General features: G+C 41.0%; 1 protein-coding gene across 13 annotated transcripts in view; it reads right to left on the reverse strand.

Annotated features, from left to right (window-relative positions):
- The window catches only part of TSNARE1 (t-SNARE domain containing 1), a 511,254-nt gene that overhangs the window by 170,812 nt on the left and 319,921 nt on the right, over positions 1-20,521 (reverse strand). For all 13 annotated transcript variants that reach the window (XM_061995192.1, XM_061995197.1, XM_061995196.1 and 10 more), the window contains one exon: positions 12,392-12,474. In XM_061995192.1, the coding sequence (XP_061851176.1) occupies positions 12,392-12,474 (83 nt within the window). The remainder of the gene's footprint in view (positions 1-12,391; positions 12,475-20,521) is intronic.

Raw genomic sequence — 20,521 nt, forward strand, 5'->3', positions numbered from 1 at the left:
TCCACAACATCCCCAGTGCCTAACTAGCAAGGTATCTGGAGAGCAGTAATGCAACTTTGCACTGAAACTGACTCCTTGCATGAGGGTCAGGAAATCACCAGCCTCCCCAGTGCCTGCTCAAGGGACTCCAGATTATTTGTTGACATTTTCTATGTCACTGAGCCCTCCAGGATGAGCTTCAGTTGGACTAAGGAGAGCTCTGATGTTGGTACCAGGAGGACGTGAGAGTACTCGACTGGAGGTGGGCGTCTAACATGTTTCTCAAACTTGGAAACATCATGCTTGGATTGCTGGGTAGTTCAGTGTGACCACCTCTCAGAGACTGAGCTTGTGAGGAGGAAGAGAGGAGGAAGCCAAAACTAGTCTGTGGCACCCTTAGCTCCTAACACTGCCATCCCAGCTGGCACAGACATCATACTTGACTTCACAGGCAATTGTGTGCAAGAAGCACTTTGTTTTCCTTGTCCATGGAGGGCAACCATAGTATCAGAAGATTAATTCTCTGTTTTAGCAAGATAAAAGGATGACCCTGGTAGCAGAGCGCTCAAGGAGCAGTGCTTGCTTTGCCACTGTACCCGAGAACTTAGGAAAAACATTTGAGAGCTGTGTTTTTCCTTGGGCTATTTATGGATACAAATGTCTCTTAAAGTTTTATACTGTGCACTAAGGGTCTTTCTTTGCCTTTGGAATACCTACTTCATTTCACATGCTGTGATGACATAAAACCCTGGAGCTTAAAAGCTGCTTCTTATCTGTGTATGGATCTTTTTCTTTGCAGAACCAGTGTTGTTCAAGCAGCTTGGAGAATACATGTAAAAGAGACATCCTTGCCCTATTAATATTGATTGTCTTAATATTGATTAATATTGACTGTAATTGATGTTATTCTATGCAATAGTCACACTGAATTGTGAGCCATAAGGCTGTCAGTAGTCCAACGTTGTATTGGACAGTTGTCTACCTTCCTTAGAGGTTATTTTACCAAGAAAGACTCATCACTTCCCCTTCTTTATGGCCTTTGCTTGACTGATGATGTGTAGTAGGGATGATTGGGATTGTCTTTACCTGGGCCAATCTCCAAAGCTGTCGTTGGGGCAATACTCTAAGCATCCACATCCTAACCACAACCACCACTGTCTGCCTCTACTGCCATCAGGACCTCAGTCTCTTTAGTAGCCTCCTCCTGTCCAGCAAATGACTCCTCAGTCTGCATCTGCATCATCCACTGCTCTCCCTAGGAAGCACCTTTTTCCATCAGCTTTTCCTTGTCTGCCTCTCCTCATCAAAAGAGAAACTTCTGAGTTCCTGGATAGGGCTCCTCAAGCTCTATATCTTCTAAAGACCATTGCAGAGTCTGTCCACAGAAATCTGCATGGTTTTTATTCACTTCTGACAACACAATTTTCAGTTCTGCAGAGCTAAGGTTGCTCTTCTCCCTGGCAAACCATCCACCAATTTAAATCAGTTCCTCTTGTGAATAGATGCAACAGGAAAAGACAGTGTCATGATGGATTCTCACCAGAGCCTAGAAATAATGTAATGACACACGTGTGGCTTCCTGATGTAGATGATGGATTCTCCCTAGAACTTAGAAATAATGTAATGAAATCCATGTGGCTTCCTGATGTTGACAAAAGAGTCCTTATAAATACTTACAAACAGTACACAGGAATATAGAAGCAGACACACTGATGCTGATGTTAATTGCTGATAGCCTCCATAGTCCACAAATGAGAAGATAAGCCATGACAACCAATACTACTGAGTTGTAACTGTAATGGAAAAAGGGCCATTTCTTACTTGGTGTAAAAATCTTAATTCCAGATAACTGCACACATTTATACTACCTGAGGTTAAAACAAGCCCAGAGATAGATTTTCTGCTTCCACTGAAACAATTCAAATAGAAATGAAAAGACTCAACCTGGGGGATGTCTGAGCAGAACTAGGCAAAGTGTACTTTCCAGATTCAGCTTTTCATATGCTCCCAAGGAAAAAAAAAGCCACAACACTTACTGGCAGAAGATTTGCATTTGGGTGAGTGCCTGAAAAAAACATCTCCCCATTTACCTAGAATGATAATGAGACTTTTCAAGTGCAACCTCAGACTCCTACAGCTTTAGATTTAGTTTAATTGCACTGAGATCACTGATGTAATTTTTCATTACATCAAAGTTAATTGTACTGTAGGAACTAAGGCTGCAGAACTTGCTGGCTAGTGATTTGTCAATCAAGAAATACAAACAACAGTAATGACAGAGAAACTATTGGAGTGCTTGCTAAGACAGAACTGACATCTGGCTTACTGGGCAGTACTGCCTGTACTTATGGCTGCCTAATAGTATATGAGTGATATATTGGACAGTGCTGCTTCCAAAAAAAACCCAGTATTTTGTCCATTAAATGATGTTATCCTGTAGCAAACAGGTGCAACACTCAGAAAAGCACTAGGACCTAATAAATCCATAGGTTTCATAGCCTGAATCAATGGACTCAACACACATTCCTCTCTTAGCCTGAACATAGTGCAAAAAAGGAAGCAACTGCACCAAAACCAATCAAATATTAATTTCCTACAAAACTACAGATGCAAGACTCAGCTGAATGTTTTCCAGCTTATGCTGTTTTAACAGCCTACAAAGATTTGGATCTCTCTCTACAGATGTCAGTCTGTTTTGTTGACCAAAGGGTCCATAGGGAATCTACAACCCAAACTATACTCTTCTGTAAGGTGAAAAAACCTACAGCAAGCTGTCCCTGTGTCAGACAATCCTTTGTCCAAATTACCTGGTGTATGTTAAAGAAGATTACAAATAAATCTAAGTCACTGATTTCGAGCTTTAGTCATACCCCAGATTTTACATACACAAAAGAGAGCAATTATAAGAGTTTCACTCAAATTTTATCCCACTGGTAAATAATGTTTATTGGATTATCATCAATAGCTAAGTAAAATCAGTTCTCCTGATGCTTTCTAACTATCAAGAATAATGAAAATAAATAGCTTGCTTGGTATCAGAGTCCAATAAAAACGTGATGAATAATATGACTGAACACTGTCAAAGACAGGGTTGAGCTGCCCAGTCTGAACTCAGTGTGTGATGTAGAACAAACTGAAGAGACATCAGAGATGACCATGCAAGAACAAGCCATGACCGAGCAGCAGCACCTCTTTTTCTTTGAATCTTCTAACCAAGGATGATCCCTATGAGGTTTAACAGTAGAAAACGTTTCTCTGAAGACCAGGAAGTCAAGTCTTTCTCATCACCTTTGCCTAAGGAAATCCTTTATCCTCACTGAGGAATATATGCAATTACTTTTTCAAAGCAAAATGAAATCCCAGTTTGTCCCACTCTCCACTGAGCTCCAGGCTTTTAACTCTTCATTTCCAAATGTCTTCAAGAGCTTTGCATGCTGCTTAGGTCAGAGTCTGTGAGAGTCTAATTCACTCTCTTTTCTCCTCTTGAACGTACATTGTACTTTACAATTCCTCTTCTCTGACTCTGATAGTGCCAGGCCATGACCTGATATTTGTGCTACAAATGTGTCCTACCAGGCCCCTCATTTATCTCAGGAACATGGAAAATATCTTTGATTAAAGTGCTTCATTTTATTTTCCTTTTCAAAATGGAAATAAAAGCAATTTAATTTTCTGTTACTTCTTTCTCCTTACATATAGTTTTCCCTTCATGATCAATACAGTTATTAAAACACAGCAGAGGAATAAGGATTTACTTTCTCAGCTACTTCTGAGCATTTGAGATGCCCCAGGTTCTCTGTAACATTCAAACACAGCTGGCAGAGATGACTTGTGATTTTGGGGGGAACAACGGATTTCCACAGTGGAAATCAGAAACACAGCAGGATTCTCTGCTCAGCACAAAAGGATATTAGACATATATTTTTAGGCAAAGAAATCAAACTGTAGTTGCCTAGTAGTTAAGTGCTTTTGAAGGTACTTGTCTATCAGCATGAAGACAAGATGTTCACCTCTGAGGCACTATTAAGAGCAGCCTTAGATACAATCACAGAACCACAGAATGTTAAGGGTTGGATGGGATCTTAAAAGCTCATCCAGTGCAAACCCCCTGCCAGAGCAGGACCATCTAGAGCAGGTAACACAGGAACTTGTCCAGATGGGTTGGAATGTCTCCAGAGAAGGAGCCTCCATAGCCCATTTGGGCAGCCCCTTCCAGTGCTCCCTCACCTCAACAAGGAAGAAGTTTTTCCTTATGTTTCCTTGGAACCTCTTTTGCTCTAACTTGTCCCCACTGCAACTTGTCCTATCATTTGGCATCATTTTAGAATGTTTCCTTTTTTAAAACTTCCACATTTTCAGTGAATGATAAGATAAAGCCTTTTGCATCAATTGTGTTGACAGACCTCCCTCCAAACCCATTGATGAACATTTTGAGCACCCAGAGAACAAAACTTGCATCACACCAAGAGCTAGAAATCACACAAACAACGTTTTTGACATGATAACAATATCCAAGAGAAGCAGGATGAACTGTCTTCTAGAGGTATGGGCAGAGGAAGCTTTGTTTGTCTTTTATTAGCTGTCTAAATTTCAAGTATGAAGTCAGGTGAGATCACACTATAGTGACTATAGGTCCCTACACTGTTCCAGTGAAAAAGATGAGCTGATAAACTGATGATTACAGGAATCAAATAAATCATAGAACCATTTTGGTTGGAAAAAGCCTGCAAGATCATGTCCAAACATCAACCTAACACTGCCAAATCCATCACTAAACCATGTCCCTCAGAAATCAGAATAGAAATCCCCATACTGTAATTCAACTGTACTTTTACTGTGGCTTTGGACACCAATGTGGCATTTTTACTGACACTAGTTATCAAAACACGATGAAATGCCACAGGAAAGGTGTCACTGTTTGGACAGTGTCCCTGTGCCAGAAAGGAGTCACTCAGAGAGTGATCAGAAAAACACTGCTTGCTTGCATGTGATGATTTCCAGTAGAAGTTTCTGATATGAAGACTGATGAAGCTCAACCATTTTGCTGCTTGATGAGATCTGACAAGCTCACAGCCCAGCATAATACTGCTTCAGGCTATACAGCTGGGACTCAAACTGCAATATTTTGTGTTTTGCTCCTGGCTTTCATCAGATTCAGGTTAAGTATACATGTCCAGTGCTAATATTCCTAACTTCCTGGAATTCCTAGCCTATTAAGAGGCAAATTTAATACAATTTCTCAGAGCTCTGACCTGTGAGCAATGCAATAGATTATATATATGCCACCACTGGGCACAAGGATGACTCTAAGTGTGGTTTTCCACTCAATAATCAAGGATTTCCATTCACCTGTTAAATGAGACCATTAAGAAAAATGTAACTCATTGTTTTTATGCTGCTGTCGATAAGGGAAAATTGCTTTTTAATCTCTGACCTCTCAAAATGAAATTGTACCCTGGAAAGAGATTTTTGTTAAACAAATGAGACAGAAAAACAACAGACAGTATGAGATTTCCTTCTGCCATCTCTCATTTGTCACAGATCACACTTGATGAGACTTGTTCATCTTTCACACACAAAATCCTTGCCTTTGAAATTCTGAATCCAGACTGTCATGCATAATGTAAACAGAATCCTTACATCTTGACTTGAGACAGTCCCAGGGATGCACACCACCAAGATGAAGAGTCTGTAAAGACTTCTTACCATCCAAAGCAGCTTCATCAGCTATGCCTCACCGCTAAATTTGCTCTCAACTCCTCTGTCATATCCTTCCTATCTCCTCCACTCTTGCCCTTTCCATTTCCTCCTCGAGTGATTTGTGCTTAATTAAAAAGAGCAACTTTGAAAAGGGTCAATTTAAAGTTATTTTCTTTTTTCTTCCAAAAAATTCTACTGGGCATAGCTCCTAGTAAAAGATAGAAAGATTAAGCTACCACCTGTCTGAGTCACCTCTCTTTGATGGTACAAATGCAGAGATACTCAGTTGTGATTACAAATAGCCTGAAAGATTTTACCTTCACAAGCAAGACCACCCAACTGCATGGCATCCAAAAGCTCTAAACAAACCCTTTCTCAATAAATATTTGATCACACAGATTCATTATTTGCAGAAAACAAAGATAGGTTTAAACAAATGTTATGGCTCAGACCTCACTGAGGTTAAGTTGCTGCATTCAGGCAGCTCATTTATCACTTGGACTGCCACTGACTTGAACACTGTTTCCTATGGTAAGCAGCTGTTTTGTAATGGGATGCATTAAAATACAGTAAAAAAAACGTGCACAAACAGAAGTTGCCTTAAAATAAAACACTCTTAAATCTGAAAACTCCAACTGGCTTTCATAGGGAGCCAGTGAACCAAAGCAAAAAGAATGCATAAGTTTTATCCCAACCACCTCTTTCTATTGCTGCCTATTTGTCAAGGGAAACTATAGGACAAAACAATTTAATCTAATTGCTTAAAGCTCTGCCCTGGATAGTCTTGCTGTCTGGCCACAGCACCCTGCCAAGACAAAAAGAGTCTGAAAGCAGGGGCAGGCATACAGCAAGGAGATGCTTCAAAGCTCTGTAGCAATACAGACCATGCAGGTACACATCTGAGAGGCAAACATCCCTGTGTAGTAGGTTTTCAACAAGCTGGGCAAGCAAATTAGTGGCACCATTATAAGGCAATGGACTGTTTGAGCAGCATCGCTGGCAGCCATGCATCGATGGGTGAGGGCTGAGAGACTGGAACTGAGAGTGAAAATGAAAAGATGTGGCTTATTGGGAGAGGAAAGGAGTGGCAGGAAAACAAGTGCTGTGGAGGAGAAATTGCTTTGAAGTTGAAGAAATCAGTTCTGAGTGGGAAGCCCAGGGAGAAGTTTCTGAAGTGAGTTGATGTGAGTGTGCTGCTGTGAACCAAGAAACAGAAAGTGGAAAGGGCTGAAAAACTGAGAGATTCAGGCAATTTGGGGAGGGCTTTTTTCACTAACTGAAGATCATGGCACGGAATTGTGAGGACTCTGGATGATGGCAAAGTTTCCTTCTGCTGCTAAAGAAGGGGATTAAGGCTCAGTCATGTAATTACACAGTCACTTCAGTAATGGCTTTTGCTTGGAGTTCCTGTTACAGCTTTAATTCAGCTCCCATCACTTTCACAGGCAGAAACTGCCAGAAGAAAAAACAGCTTCATAATCCCCCAAATAAAACTTCCAAGTGCTAATTACCCAAAGCAGAAGCAAACCCAGCCATGATCACACTGGCAACAAACACAGTTGAGCAATGAGACTGTATATTGTCATTACATCTTGGTCACTGATCTGTTTTACCAGCATCTAAGCTCATCTTGTCCTAGGAGATCAAGCAGTTACAAAGCTGGGTTCTTATCAAGATACCCCAATCATGCCAGTCCACTGTGGCTTCACAGTATGTTCAGTGGCTGCTGCAGGAGATGTCAGGGTGCAATCCCATTGTACTGTGGTGTTAGCTGGCTGTACACTGTAGCTTTGGTTGTGTGTTTTTTCTTTAATAAGCTTCAAAACAATGTAATGGCAGTGTAAACCAGGATCTTAGGGCATACCCATAAGGAAGAGGAGAAGACAATCTTCATTATCACAGTATTTATAGGTAGCAAGTACTTAAAGATGCTGGCATGCCAGGGAATTTCAAAGGCTCTGAGAAGGTGATATTTGAAAATCAGATTTTCTTTTGTTTTTAGAACACCAATCAGTTATTTATGCAAAAGTTGAAGATAGTCCTTTATTGGTGGTCCCCAGGCAATCTATGCAAATGTCACAGGTTTATTAAGCTTTCTTTCCTTAAAGCTCCAGCCTTCAAAGTGCCCCTCTGTGTATCCCTGAAAGCCAGACCCAGGAATTGCTTCTTTACAGGGAAAAAAACCTCATTGTTCTTAGGCTACACAAGTGGGTCACTGAACTGTTGCTTGCCTTTGAGGTGCCAGTGAATCCAAATTAGCTTGACTTCCACAGAGGATATAGGGAAGGAAAGCAACCAGCATTAATCAGAGCAACACAAGCAGCTCTTCCAAAACAAATTAGCCTCAACAGTCAGCACACAGAGTCCCTCAGTCAGTGTGGCCAAGCTGAATTTAGGCCAAACTTTGCGTCAAAAAGAGTAACTGGTTTAATATGTACCCGTGGAGTCTGCATTTGTTTCTTTTTCTTCCTCTCAATCCATCTGCAGGAAGCCATGAACAAACTGAGCAAAGTGAAACTGCTCATCTAACCACAGCCAGCCCCCATGCATGATGTCCAGCCCACCTCAGCTAATCTCAAAGACAGGTACTGAGACTATTGAGCATCTAGATCTCCTCCAATAAAGGGATAAAGGTATAGGTATGGGATTAATTTTCTCCCAAATCATTTGTGATGTAATTGATATAATTTGTAATTGATATCATTCTATGATCTGGACTTTATAGACAAAAGAGAGAACAGATGTTTCCAGAGAAGCAGTCATCAGACCTCTGTCAGACATCTGTGAGATGGGATAAGATGTGTGTTAGAAGCAATTGCTTCTACTGGCTAGTGTAAAGGAGGTCCAGACATCTGACTCAGACATACAAGTCTCCACCAAACACACTCATATTTGGTCAAATAAATTCCTATCTTCCAGAAAGCAGTTTGACTCACGTTAAGATGAGTGTTTTAAGATTGGTAGGATGAATCATTTTTTTCCAGGGGCAAGGACAATGACATTTCAGGAGATCATAGAATCACAGAATCATAGAATGGTAGAGGTTGGAAGGGACTTTTAGACATCATCCAGTCCAATCCCTCTGCTAAAGCAGGTCCCATCTAGATCAGGTCACATAGGAACGTGTCCAGGCAGGTCTTGGAGACCTCCAAGGAAGGAGCCTCCACACCCTCCCTGGGCAGCCTGTGCCAGGGCTCCCTCACCTCACAGTAAAACAGTTTCTCCTTATGTTTAAATGGAACTTTTTGTGTTCCAGCTTCATCCCATCACCCCTTGTCTTGTTACTAGCTACTATAGAAAAAAGTGCTGCCCCATCCTATTGAGACCCACCCTTTAGATATTTATAGATGTTAATAAGATCTCCCCTCAGTCTCCTCTTCTCCAGACTAAACAGCCCCAGGTCCCACAGCCTTTCCTCATATGAAAGATGTTCCAGTCCCCTGATCATCTTGGTGGCCCTGCACTGGCCTCTCTCCAGCACTTCCCTGTCCCTCTTGAGCTGAGGAGCCCAGCACTGGACACAGGACTCCAGATGAGGCCTCACCAGGGTAGAGTAGAGGAGAAGAACCTCCCTTCACCTGCTGCCCACACTCTTCTTGATGCATCCCAGGCTACCATTGGCTTCTTGGCCACAAGGGCACGTTGCTGGCTCATGTTCAGTTTATTATCAGTCAGGACTTCCAGGTGTGTCTCTGCAGAGCTGCTCTCCAGCAGTTTGACTGGACAACTGGTATTAAATGACAAGAATCATCATTTCTGCTTTAGATCCAAGAGGTATGTGAAGGTTGTGGAGTCTCCTTCTAGGAGATTGTGGAGTCTCCTCTGGAGGACTTCAAAACCTGCCTAGACACATTCCTGTGTGACCTGATCTAGGTGGGACCTGCTTTGGCAGGGAGGTAGGACTAGATGATCTCTAAAGATCCCTTCCAACCTCTACCATTCTATGATTCTATACATGTTCCTACAGATAATGCATTGACTCAGCTTAATTGTAACCTGTAAAAATGCACTGTGCCACTCCACAGCACCTCTAACTTACTTGCCATATATTTCCCTCATATGTTCTTGTGGGTGTTGGTGGTTTTTTTTTATGAGGGAATGAAGAGTTGAGATGGGAGACAGAGAGTTTACACAAAGTAAAAAAAGCTACTGTTAGCACATACTTCTCAAGACAAGGAACACCTTAGAAAATGTAAAATGGAGACAAAGGAGCTCAGCAGGAAGGTATTTACATTAGTTCAAACATTTCTATCATTTCAGGGAACACAAATACCTTATTTTTTACTATTAAAGAAAAGCTTTTTACTGATGCTTTGTTATGATAATGTACAGGTTGTGACTGGTGCTCCAAGTGGCATTGTTGAACGGACTGCATGGAATTATACCTTGAATAACCAGTCACTTAGACTTTATTCCTAACAGAAATCCATTCATTGAAGTCTAAAGCTTGAATATTTCACCCATGTTGACACTCCTGATTTCTCAATTTATGTAAATGTTTATGGATAGACTCATAAAAATGCTACATACATACACACACACACATTTATATAGATACATATAAATAGTAATGAATAACAGATGTATGTAAGTCAGTCTGCATTTACAGGACAATTACACTGTACTAGAAGTCATAGGTAACAGCCAAATACATTAATTAATGAATTGGCAGTTTAACAAAAGGAAGAAAACTACTCATGATGATTTAAAAACCAGCCTGTGCTTCTGATCTCTGAGAAGCAAAGATGAGTACAGAGGGAATTTAAAGTGTGTGAAACTATGGCAGCTCTCTTGAAAGCAGTTCACCCACAAAGCCATCTGGCTGATCATTCTCCCAAATGCATGGCAGATATTTCTAAAGCAGCACATGCAACCTGGAAGGACGACCTATACTCACACTACATTATCCAGAGATACACAAGTGGCATCAACACTGCTTCCTGCAAAAGCCCTTGAGGGCTGTGTGAACAAGACCCTTCTTGTCAAATTATGGAGACAATCTCTTCCTGGATGTATGAGAGCAGATATCATGGCACATGACAGAGATGTCATATGCCATTTGGCAGACTCCAGACTGCAAGCCAGCAATTGAACCACGAAAACTTCACCTCATTTTCTGTCCAGATCTCAGGGAACCTCATGGAAGAGGTGACAGAGAGCAACCTGGGGTGGCACGTGTTTGTCTTGGTGATCCTCATCCAACAGTGCTCAGGATAGCTACCTGTCCTCTAGAGATCTGAATTGCACATTTTCTTTGGCAGCAGAATTTTTCTAAGTGTCTACAAAGTCTTGTTTCAAGGGCAAGGGAGACTCTGAAGTGTTTCCCCATAAATACCAGCCAGTACACATTTGAGTCCTTAGCGGCAGTTGACTTGCTAAAATTGGCTATATCTTCATATTGATCAACAGACTTGAGGAATAAAGGATGTTCTAACTGGGCAGGTTGTTTCAGCAGCTCCTGCTGTCTGAAGAAAGCTGATCCTTTACACTGTGCTGTGTTCATTTTCTGCCTGGATACTCTTTGACCTTCTTAGTCAAAATTGTCATTAACTCATTTGCAGCTTCACGATCGTCTCTACTGCCAAGTATTAAATTTATTCTACTCTCATTTTAAATTTCATGCAGTAAAAATGCAACAGACTATTTTCAAAGCAAATGCAGGATTGCATGCTGGGTGACACACATTATCTCAAATATAGATGAGTTTAAAACCAAAACGTGATGGAAGACCACACTTAGTTTCTGCAATATCAAAGTCCTACTCAAGTTATTCTTATTACCCACAGTTGTCAAAGTCATTTTCATCAGAAAATGAGCTGTAGATGATTTAAAAATCACATTGCTCCTTTTCAGTGGAGTAAAATGCCTTTGGCTCTTACTCCTTTGGTCTGCAGGTTTACCCCAAACCTTCAGAATTCATTGTGTTCAAGGACCAAGAAGGAGGTGCTATGTACTCACATCCACATCAGCTACATTTTGTTATAAGAGGACTCCAGAAACTCACTTTGCACTTCAACAAATCAATTTCTGATCAAGGAGAAAAAAATACTGATTGCTTTTGTCCTGTCAGTCCAATGTAAGCAATAACAATGTCTTTTTTGTTTGCTTTCCCCCATGTCCTCCTTCATCCCTAGAAAGAAAGTGCTCACTATACTCATCGAAGAGTTCCTTCTAGTCAAGTTATTTTCAAAAAGAGTAATATTTCTTTGTGTCTGTGTGTGTGTTTTATTCTTGTTCCAGTGGAGAAAAAGAAGGAAAAAAAAAAAATATCAAAACCCCTACCCTCAAATTGGCTCCAAAAAGTGCTGAATACCATTCCCATAGCCATTATTCATCAAACACATCAAGTCTTTTGACAACTCAGTTGCTTCTGAAAAGCACTGCAGCCTGATTACACAGAAGCACTCCAGTAAGAAGCACATATACACTCAAATGATACACTTTTAGTGATGTCTTTCCAAGAGCAACAGTAGCTAATTGTTGAGTTTCCTACTGGGAAATGTCTCTTTAACGTGCCAATCTCTTCATGACTAAGCTAATGTAAATTGTTGATGCTACAGTAATTTAACCCTATGTGTAAGAATGTGCTTTATCATCTTTCCAGGTAGCCCAACTCCGACGCAGCCCATGTGCCATGTGGTTCACAGCCAAGTGTTCTCTCTATTTTAAATAGTTATCGAATGTATCCATAAGGTTTTTGAGACTCACTTACTTGGTGCTGACTGGCTTTTGCCAACTGCTCATTGGCTGATTCTACATTAGAAGATGCAGTCTCAATGTTGGCTTCAATACTATCTGCAAATAAAGATAATAGAAGAGAATTATAGGATACAAATCTAAAACAAGTGAATTATAGGATACAAATCTAAACCAAAGACTTCATACCAACAGCAATTCAATCATTTACTCATGAGCATAAGGAGATGAGCAGCCTCAGTGTTTGCAAACTGTAGTACTAGAGGACAGAAGGAACATCACTCACTCTGATGAACACCTAACCCATCAGTCAGAAGCTGTATGACTGGTAGATCTTCATGTATCCCCAGGCAGGATGGAGGTTAGCAGCCCATCCCATTCCCACTGAAATCAATGTCAAGACCGATAGGGGATTCCAAGGAAAGCAAATCAAATTTACTAGAGTTGACAGAAGGAATGTGGCAGATTGCATTTGAAAGTATTAGAGCTCAGGGATAAGATTCATCTGAGTATATGTGGGTTATTGACCATTCTCAGGTATCTGTATCTGAACAAGTCACCTCAGACACTATCACAGCCAACACAAAGCAAGTCCACATTGTGCAACTCATCCCAATCTACACTAGCTGCCTGCTGCTGGTTAGGTTAGATTAATCACATTTCCAACCTGCAAGGTAAGTCTGTACAGATGGCTCAGGTTGAGACACATTGCAGGTTCCTAAAGATTCAGGGAGACAAATCTCACCCTAGATTGCTAGGTCTGATGTTGGGGGAAGCTGAACAAACCACAGAGAATGAAAATGAGACTAGAAAAGAAAGATTATCAGCTACACATTGCAGCTGGCAGCTCAGCACTCCCATCAAAGACTAGTATGAACTTTGACACCACAGCTGGGCTTAGAAAGCAAAACCTGCAAATAGGGGCTTGCTTTTCCAGCAGAAATCTGAGAAATCTTAACTGAGTTGATCCCTAAGAGATGTGCAGCCAATGATTTCTGATGGCAATGAAAGAGTATGTGTACTTGGTCTGCTTCTGTGTGGTTTTGAGTAGATTTTACACCATGGAGTATATGGAAATGGCAAGGAGGAATTAAATGACAGGTAGATATTTGACAACAATGTTCCAGGGATTACTCTAATCCTTAATAAAACTAATGGAAATTCTTCAACCCTTGGTATTAGGAGTTGTACAAAGACATGCCACAGAGGTTTAAGCAATTTCTTCTTTTGGTTTTGAAGGAAAAAACTTAAGTCTGGCCACTTTTGTGATGGGTAAAGAAATGAGGGTTTGCAGATAAACTGTTGAAAGTGATTGTGTTCAGATTTTATAGTTTTCAAGCAAAACAGTGTTGCAAGTCTGCTAATGTAACTCTACATTTCTGATAGCTCAACTTCAAAACAAAACAAAAGAGCCAAAAAACCTGCAAACCAACAGAACCATGTAACAAACAAACTTCAACTTGATAGTTGGAGACCTGTTAGGAGTCTTGTGTTATACCTGGGAGTGATGGTTTTCCCTTCCTTTCATTTCAGATTATGCATGCTGTAACCCACAAGAAGGAAAAAAACTACAAGGTCAGTACTTTTCTAGATTGATGTAGCTTAATTTTACTGGTTGTATCCAAGGCTTCTCAAACCATCTTTATTAAGGCTTTAACATCGTGGACCTTGGGTGGCACCACTGATCTCTGCCCAAATGTTTTCCTTGCATTCAGGACTTGGCAGGAAGAGATCACAAGGCTTCTGAGGAACTCAGCCTCTGTGTATGAAGAAATATCATGTTTTCTTCCACAGAGCCTTAGAAGGGCTGTGTCCACACACAGGCACACATCAGTGTGACAGCCTTGAAGAATTTACAGGCAGTAGTGCACTGAGCTGAAGGCATTTCTGGGAAAGCATCAGATTATTCTTTTGAACACCAGTAGAAAGAAATAGTGTTGAATTGCCAAAAATGATGAATAGCACAACAGCACACTGCAGTGAGCAGCACTTTTGCCATGTGAGTGGATCTACCTCAATCAGGTAGGCTTGGGAAACAAAGTGTTTCTTGTGAGTGAAATATTGTTGACAGATTTCAACCCTTCACTTGATAATAACAAGATCCTAGGTGGGTTTACAAGGGTAGACCCTAGTATCACAGCTCCACGAGTGTTATCATTGTCATCTGGTATCACACTTCTGTTTAAAAAGAATAGATGTCTCAATTCCAGGGCTGAACCAGATAGATAGTCCAGATAGACATTTAGGCTGACCCACAAATCAGACAGTTAGGCTGACTCACGAATCAGTAACTGGTCATTCTACACACTTTATAGGAGTAGCAGTAGAGAAATGTTTTCTGGTTAGAATTGAGAAATCGCTGAAAACTGGTAGATCTATGGACTAGATGGGCTCTGCAGGACACAGAAGCACTTTCTTTCTGTGCTTGCATGTTGAGACAGTACTGCGTAATTGTCAACTACAAGCCCCAGTCCAATTTACAGAGCTGTGTATATGAGCCTCTCTGCAGATGGAAACAAAAGGGCATGAGGCAGAGAAACTAAGAGAGTTACTGTGTTATTAACACAAACAGAAAGCATCAGTCAGGATAACTCATCACTCACCAAAAGTGACAAATTCTTAGTTGCCCAGTTGTTGACAAGTATTTACTTCTACGGTTAAATATGACTACGTGAGGCATAGTTATGGCTACATGATGCATCTGGTTAAAGACTGGAGTTGCCTAAAAAATCTTGTATATGTTCTGTAGAAATCCATAAGAACTAGACACTGAGACATCACCAGTGTGCATCTATTGAAATTCAGATCCTGAACACTCAAATGTCCAACATGCCACAGTTTTCCTACAGCCAAGCTGTGACTCGGCTTTGGTGAGGCTGAACCTCCAACACCGTGTCCAGTTTTGGGTCTCTCTCTACAAGAAGGACATTGAGGTGCTGGAGAGGACCCAGAGGCTAGGCTACCAAGCTAGGAAAGAATTTGGAGCACATCTCATATTAGGAACAGCTGAAGGATCTGGGGCTGTTGAGCCTGGAGAAAAGAAGGCTCAGGGGAGACCTCACTCTCTACAACAACCTGAAAGGAAGCTGCAGTGAGGTAGGGATTGGTCTGTTCTCCCCAGTAACAAGCAACAGAACAAGAGGGAATGGCCTCAAGTTGCACCAGGGGAGGTTCAGGCTAGATGTGAGCAGGAATTTCTTTGCTGCCAGGGCTGTCAGGCATTGGAACAGCTGCCCAGGGAAGTGCTGGAGTCACCGTCCCTGTAGGGGTTTCAGATCTGGGTGGATGTTGCACTGAGGGCAATGGTCTAGTGGTTGATAGGGCTGGGACAGAGGCTGGACTCAATGATCTTAAAGGTCTCTGCCAGCTGAAACCATTCTATGATTCTATGTGGAGAAAAGAGGACAAAGATCAGGTAAGAAAACCTGAACCAAAACAAGGAAAGCATCCTGCTGGGGCATCTGTTAGTTTTAGAAGTACAAAGTCTGATTATGGTTTTGAGTTACAAAATGCAACCTTACTTAGGAAAGCACCTTCATGTTTTAAGATGTTTTGTGATGGGATTTGGAAGGGGTGGTGGGATTTGGGATATTTGGACAGGGTGGGAGAAATGCATTGAACACCTTCACAACCACTCAAGTAACAGAACTAGCTCCTGTATCTGAGGTTTCCCAGGATCTTAGCTCAGAAACCCCTTCAAACAGTCTTAGAGGCTGATTGTCCTGAGAAATTAATCATTTAGGCATAGAAGATCCACAGAGGAGAAATTTAGGAAGGACTCTTTACCAAAACAAGAGTAATCTGTCTGTGCTCCTCTTGGGGCAGTGGGAAATCACAGAAGGAGCTTAAATTAGCTTCCTTAAATATCCCTCCAGAGGAACCCAGTACTTTCTGCAGGGAAAGCTTAAGGAGATTTGCCTTTGTTAGACAAAATTAAACACTATGAACACCCCTTTAGTGCTGTATGGAATGGGCTAAGCATACATTATGCTGTCCCACCACAGGCTTTCACAAGGAGGATGGACGTGTGCTACGTGTCCTATATGAGTTGATGAGTTGTTAAAGGAGGGAGCTGGACCCTGGTGGCACTGTTTCTTCTCATTTGTTCCCCTAATAGGGGAATACCAGTCTTGGAAGAAGCAAACCTCCCATTGAAATTGTTTTTTGAAGTAATTCTGAGACACAGGGGGGAAATTACAAAAAGATACCCACTAAAACATCTCTAAAACTATAAAAATGAGACATAAATATGTAAGACAACCTAACCAGATATTTCAGCTGATTAAAACATGAAAGCAAGGGAAAGAAAGAGAACTGGGGCCAAATCAGAAGGAAGTGATGTTAATATGTCACTGATGAACATGTCACTCACATCTAATTCAGAGCATCTTTACTGAATGCTGGTGATCTTTCACAGCTTGACTTTGCTCACTTGCAGCCTTGTTGCTAAAGTACCTTGCTTGGGGATGGAGAGGCAAGTATTTACAGAGGGAAAGCAGGATTCTAGGCAGACTGAAAGAAACCTGCTGTTGGGGTCTGTCTTTTCCTTTCTCTTTTGCCTTTGGTATGAAGGAACGGTGCCTCTGTTGCCAAATAACTGAGACAACCCAGCCTTGGGTCTGGGATTTTCCAAAGAGCGTGAATCCCACAACAATTTTCTGTCCTCAGTTTGCAATGTCAAATTTATGACACAGTTTGAAAGAGAACAAAAACCTTAAGGCGATGTTATTGATGCTCCATTAAACCGAGGGACAGAGCTGCACCAAGGCAGATGATGGTTGCAAACAAACACACCAAGGAATTAGGAAAAGCTTTCTAATTTTATGGCCAAAGTCTGTTCTTTTGATAGGAGGAGGGAAGGTGGCAGAGCTAATGAGGTTTTAAATGCAATTTGATGTGATTTTATGGCACGCTTGTCAAACAGATAGAAATCATGACGACTGCAAGAGGTATCCTTCAATCCTTTCTATTTACCTGCCTTCTGGGGTCTAGTCAAGCTTAATGTCCTACAGGAGTCTTAGATGTGAAATTACTGCAGTGACAGTGGCTGGAGTGGAGGGTTTTTTTTTGGTTCTAACATATCAAGGAATCACCCACATGACCTGAGTCTTTATAGCAGCAAAAATGGACTGGTTTCACAAGGCAGTATTTTCAGAGAAACTGTTTGAAAGACATGAAAGTGAGCTCGTGAACGAGAAACTTAAAACGCTCCCACTTGGCAGTAACCAAAATGGGCTCTTTCAGGTTTCATAGTATGCATTTCTTTTTAGCACTTTAATAAGCTTAACCCTCTTTCATCACCATGACTTCTGACTAAAAATAATCAATATAACACACTGAGAAGCACAATAACAAAAATAAAAGGAGAATTTTGGTGATGTGTAGAGGTTTCTTTCCTAATTAAAAGCCAAGTTTGGAGTGAAATTGCTTTTAGTGTGAAAAACAGCTTTGACCATTCTAATTGCCATGTCCTGGGAGAGTTTTCAGTGAGTGTCATTCCACTCTGAGGCTCTTTGCAGGCACAACTGTGAATGTTAAAGGGAAGGAAAACTATGTCGGTTCTTTGGGAGTAAAGTTTAAAATGGCTTAGGGTTAGTCATTCACAAACTTCAATGTAAACATCAAGTTATAAATGTATAAAATAATCACACCCTTGTGGTAAATTAAGGCTAAATGGGTCACACTGGCTTGGATTGGTGCAATGAAATACAATTTGCAGCTCCATGAGTCATCAGGAGATATGGTTATTGACTCCAACAAAAGCCAGATAGATAGAACCTAGCTTTCTATTTGATTAGAGCAGGGCTCAAACTCTTCTACACTGTAACACATCACAACCCTCAGAGGTAAAGACTGAGGCACTGGACAACTACTCATGTTAATTTCCCAGACAGGCCTGGAAAGACTCTTTAAACTACCCTAAAACGTCATAACCAGCTCTTACTGCTGGGCTGCTTCATCCAACAGCCCAAAACCAGAGTCTATATGAATAAAAGTGGCTATAAGGCAATGGCAAATACCAGCATAAATTTACAACACTTCAGCCCCTGAGTGATTTATATTGTCCTTGAAATGCATCTTGGAAATGTCAAGTATCTGTTACATATGTATATGCTAAAAACTGGTATTGCCCTGCCAGAGGTTTGCCATGTCTTCCAGGATACAGCTTCCAGGGATTTGAAATTCAAACATTATCCTACGTATATCTATTGGAAAATAACACCTTCCACCAGAGAATAAGGTACCTCGTATCATTTGCTCTGTGCTAAATGGCAGTGTGGAGGAGTACCACCACTTTGGCAGATGTAAAGCAATTTGTGGTTCTTTCTAACAGAGACAAGTGGTCTCAAATTACTGATATTTACCACAGGAGAAGAGTCAGAATATGAAGAGTTTCCTGAGGACGATATGGCCTCTGCCTTCATTGCCTGGTATACATATTTACCTGTCTATCTGAGGCATCCACAGTTCCCATGCTATGCTCTCATATGGTTTTGGGTAATTCAGGGCTCTATTTTTAATCTTACATAATTTGCACACAGGAGGACAATCTAGCTTGGATGGGGGTATCCTAGCTATTTATCTCTCACACACTCTCTTTCTCCTTGTGATCTAAACTCAACAGGTTTTAAAAAACTCTATAAGGCATCCAAGTTAAAGAAAATGTCATTGCAAATTGAAATAAAAGATGTTTCCTTAAAATGAAAAAGAAAATATCAAAACAATAATACTTGTTTTTTCCATATCCAGCTGATGAACTGACAAGGTTTGGATAAATGTCTTAATTTCATTTGTATGCACCATTACCTGCTTTAGCAGGGGGGCAACTGCTATAGCAGGGGGTTGGACTAGATCTCTAGAGGTCTTTTGCAAGCTGACCATTCTGTGATCTTTCAGAAGTCCATTTCTGTCTACAATTAACACAACACTCACCTTCCATCACGCAGCTGAGTGCATAAGATATCGAGTTCTATAACTCAGCCAACAGATGAAAGAAGTGTCAATCTGAGCTTGTCACAAAAATAAATGAAGATGATGGGAGTGTTGATTAATAGAAAGAAATAGATTTTATTTCTGCTTGCTGTCTTGGAAAGATCATATATTTTACCTACAAAGTAAAGTCACTGATATTTACAGTTCGCTTGATTTACATGGCTTATTTGATTTACTTAACTCACTCAAGCCACAGCCTCCCAAACCACAGCCTGTCTGTGGCAGAGTGTAACACCTCCCAGTAGAAATAAACCAACAACCTGTGCAGCTTTACCTTTATGACATTTACTGCTCAATTGGTGCATTACTAAAACCTGCAAGCACAGCGCTTCCAACTTCCCAAAAATGACTTTGGATCAATTGGTGTGAGAAGAATCCTACTGGTGGCAATAAACCTCATAAAAGGAAGAGACTTGTTTCTTGTACAAAGTATACCAGCCCAATCAGATTAGGAGGGTCAAACACAGAACAGCAGACAAATCTTCAAGTGTTTAGTAAATTTGCAAGTGTTGAGTCAGCCATTACTCTTTTCCTTATGAACTAGCATGTGCTGTCTTACCAGCACTGTCAGCACTAGAGTTAAATGTAAAACTCCACATACAACAAGGGAAGACACAAAAACTCACTCTCACAGAGAGCAGAAACAGGAAAGAAGCACAACAGCTCATGCATTTCTTGTGTTTCCTCCTATCTTGAGTAAAATAAGCTGGTGGAAGATCATGTAGCCCACACCTGACTGCAATAATTCAGCTGGAGCACAGGCCATCAACCTGTGTCTAATAAGAAGCCAAGCACCTTGCAGACTGTTCAGTCCAGTCCAGAGTCAAAGACATGGGACAAGCCATAGTGGAGGCCAGCACTGCTGTAGTCCAGATAAACAAGGAGTGCAGCATCAGTGGCACACAAAACAGTGACCTTAAATTTTTGCCTACAAAGTAGTTAAGGGTAGTAATACAATGCAATTTCAGCAGCTGGGGTAGTTTATAATACAGCTTCATTAAACTTAGGTAACAGAACAGGGTGTACACCTAAGATGCACAAAAAATGGGAGGTTTCTTGGAAAGTGAGTGGGAAGGGGCATAGATTGTCACTGATTCAGAAAGACCCCAGTGTACCCTTTCTATATAGGCTGTGCTCTGTACTGACATGTAGC

This window comes from Colius striatus, chromosome 4, assembly GCF_028858725.1.
Source record: "Colius striatus isolate bColStr4 chromosome 4, bColStr4.1.hap1, whole genome shotgun sequence".
Lineage (NCBI taxonomy): Eukaryota > Metazoa > Chordata > Aves > Coliiformes > Coliidae > Colius > Colius striatus.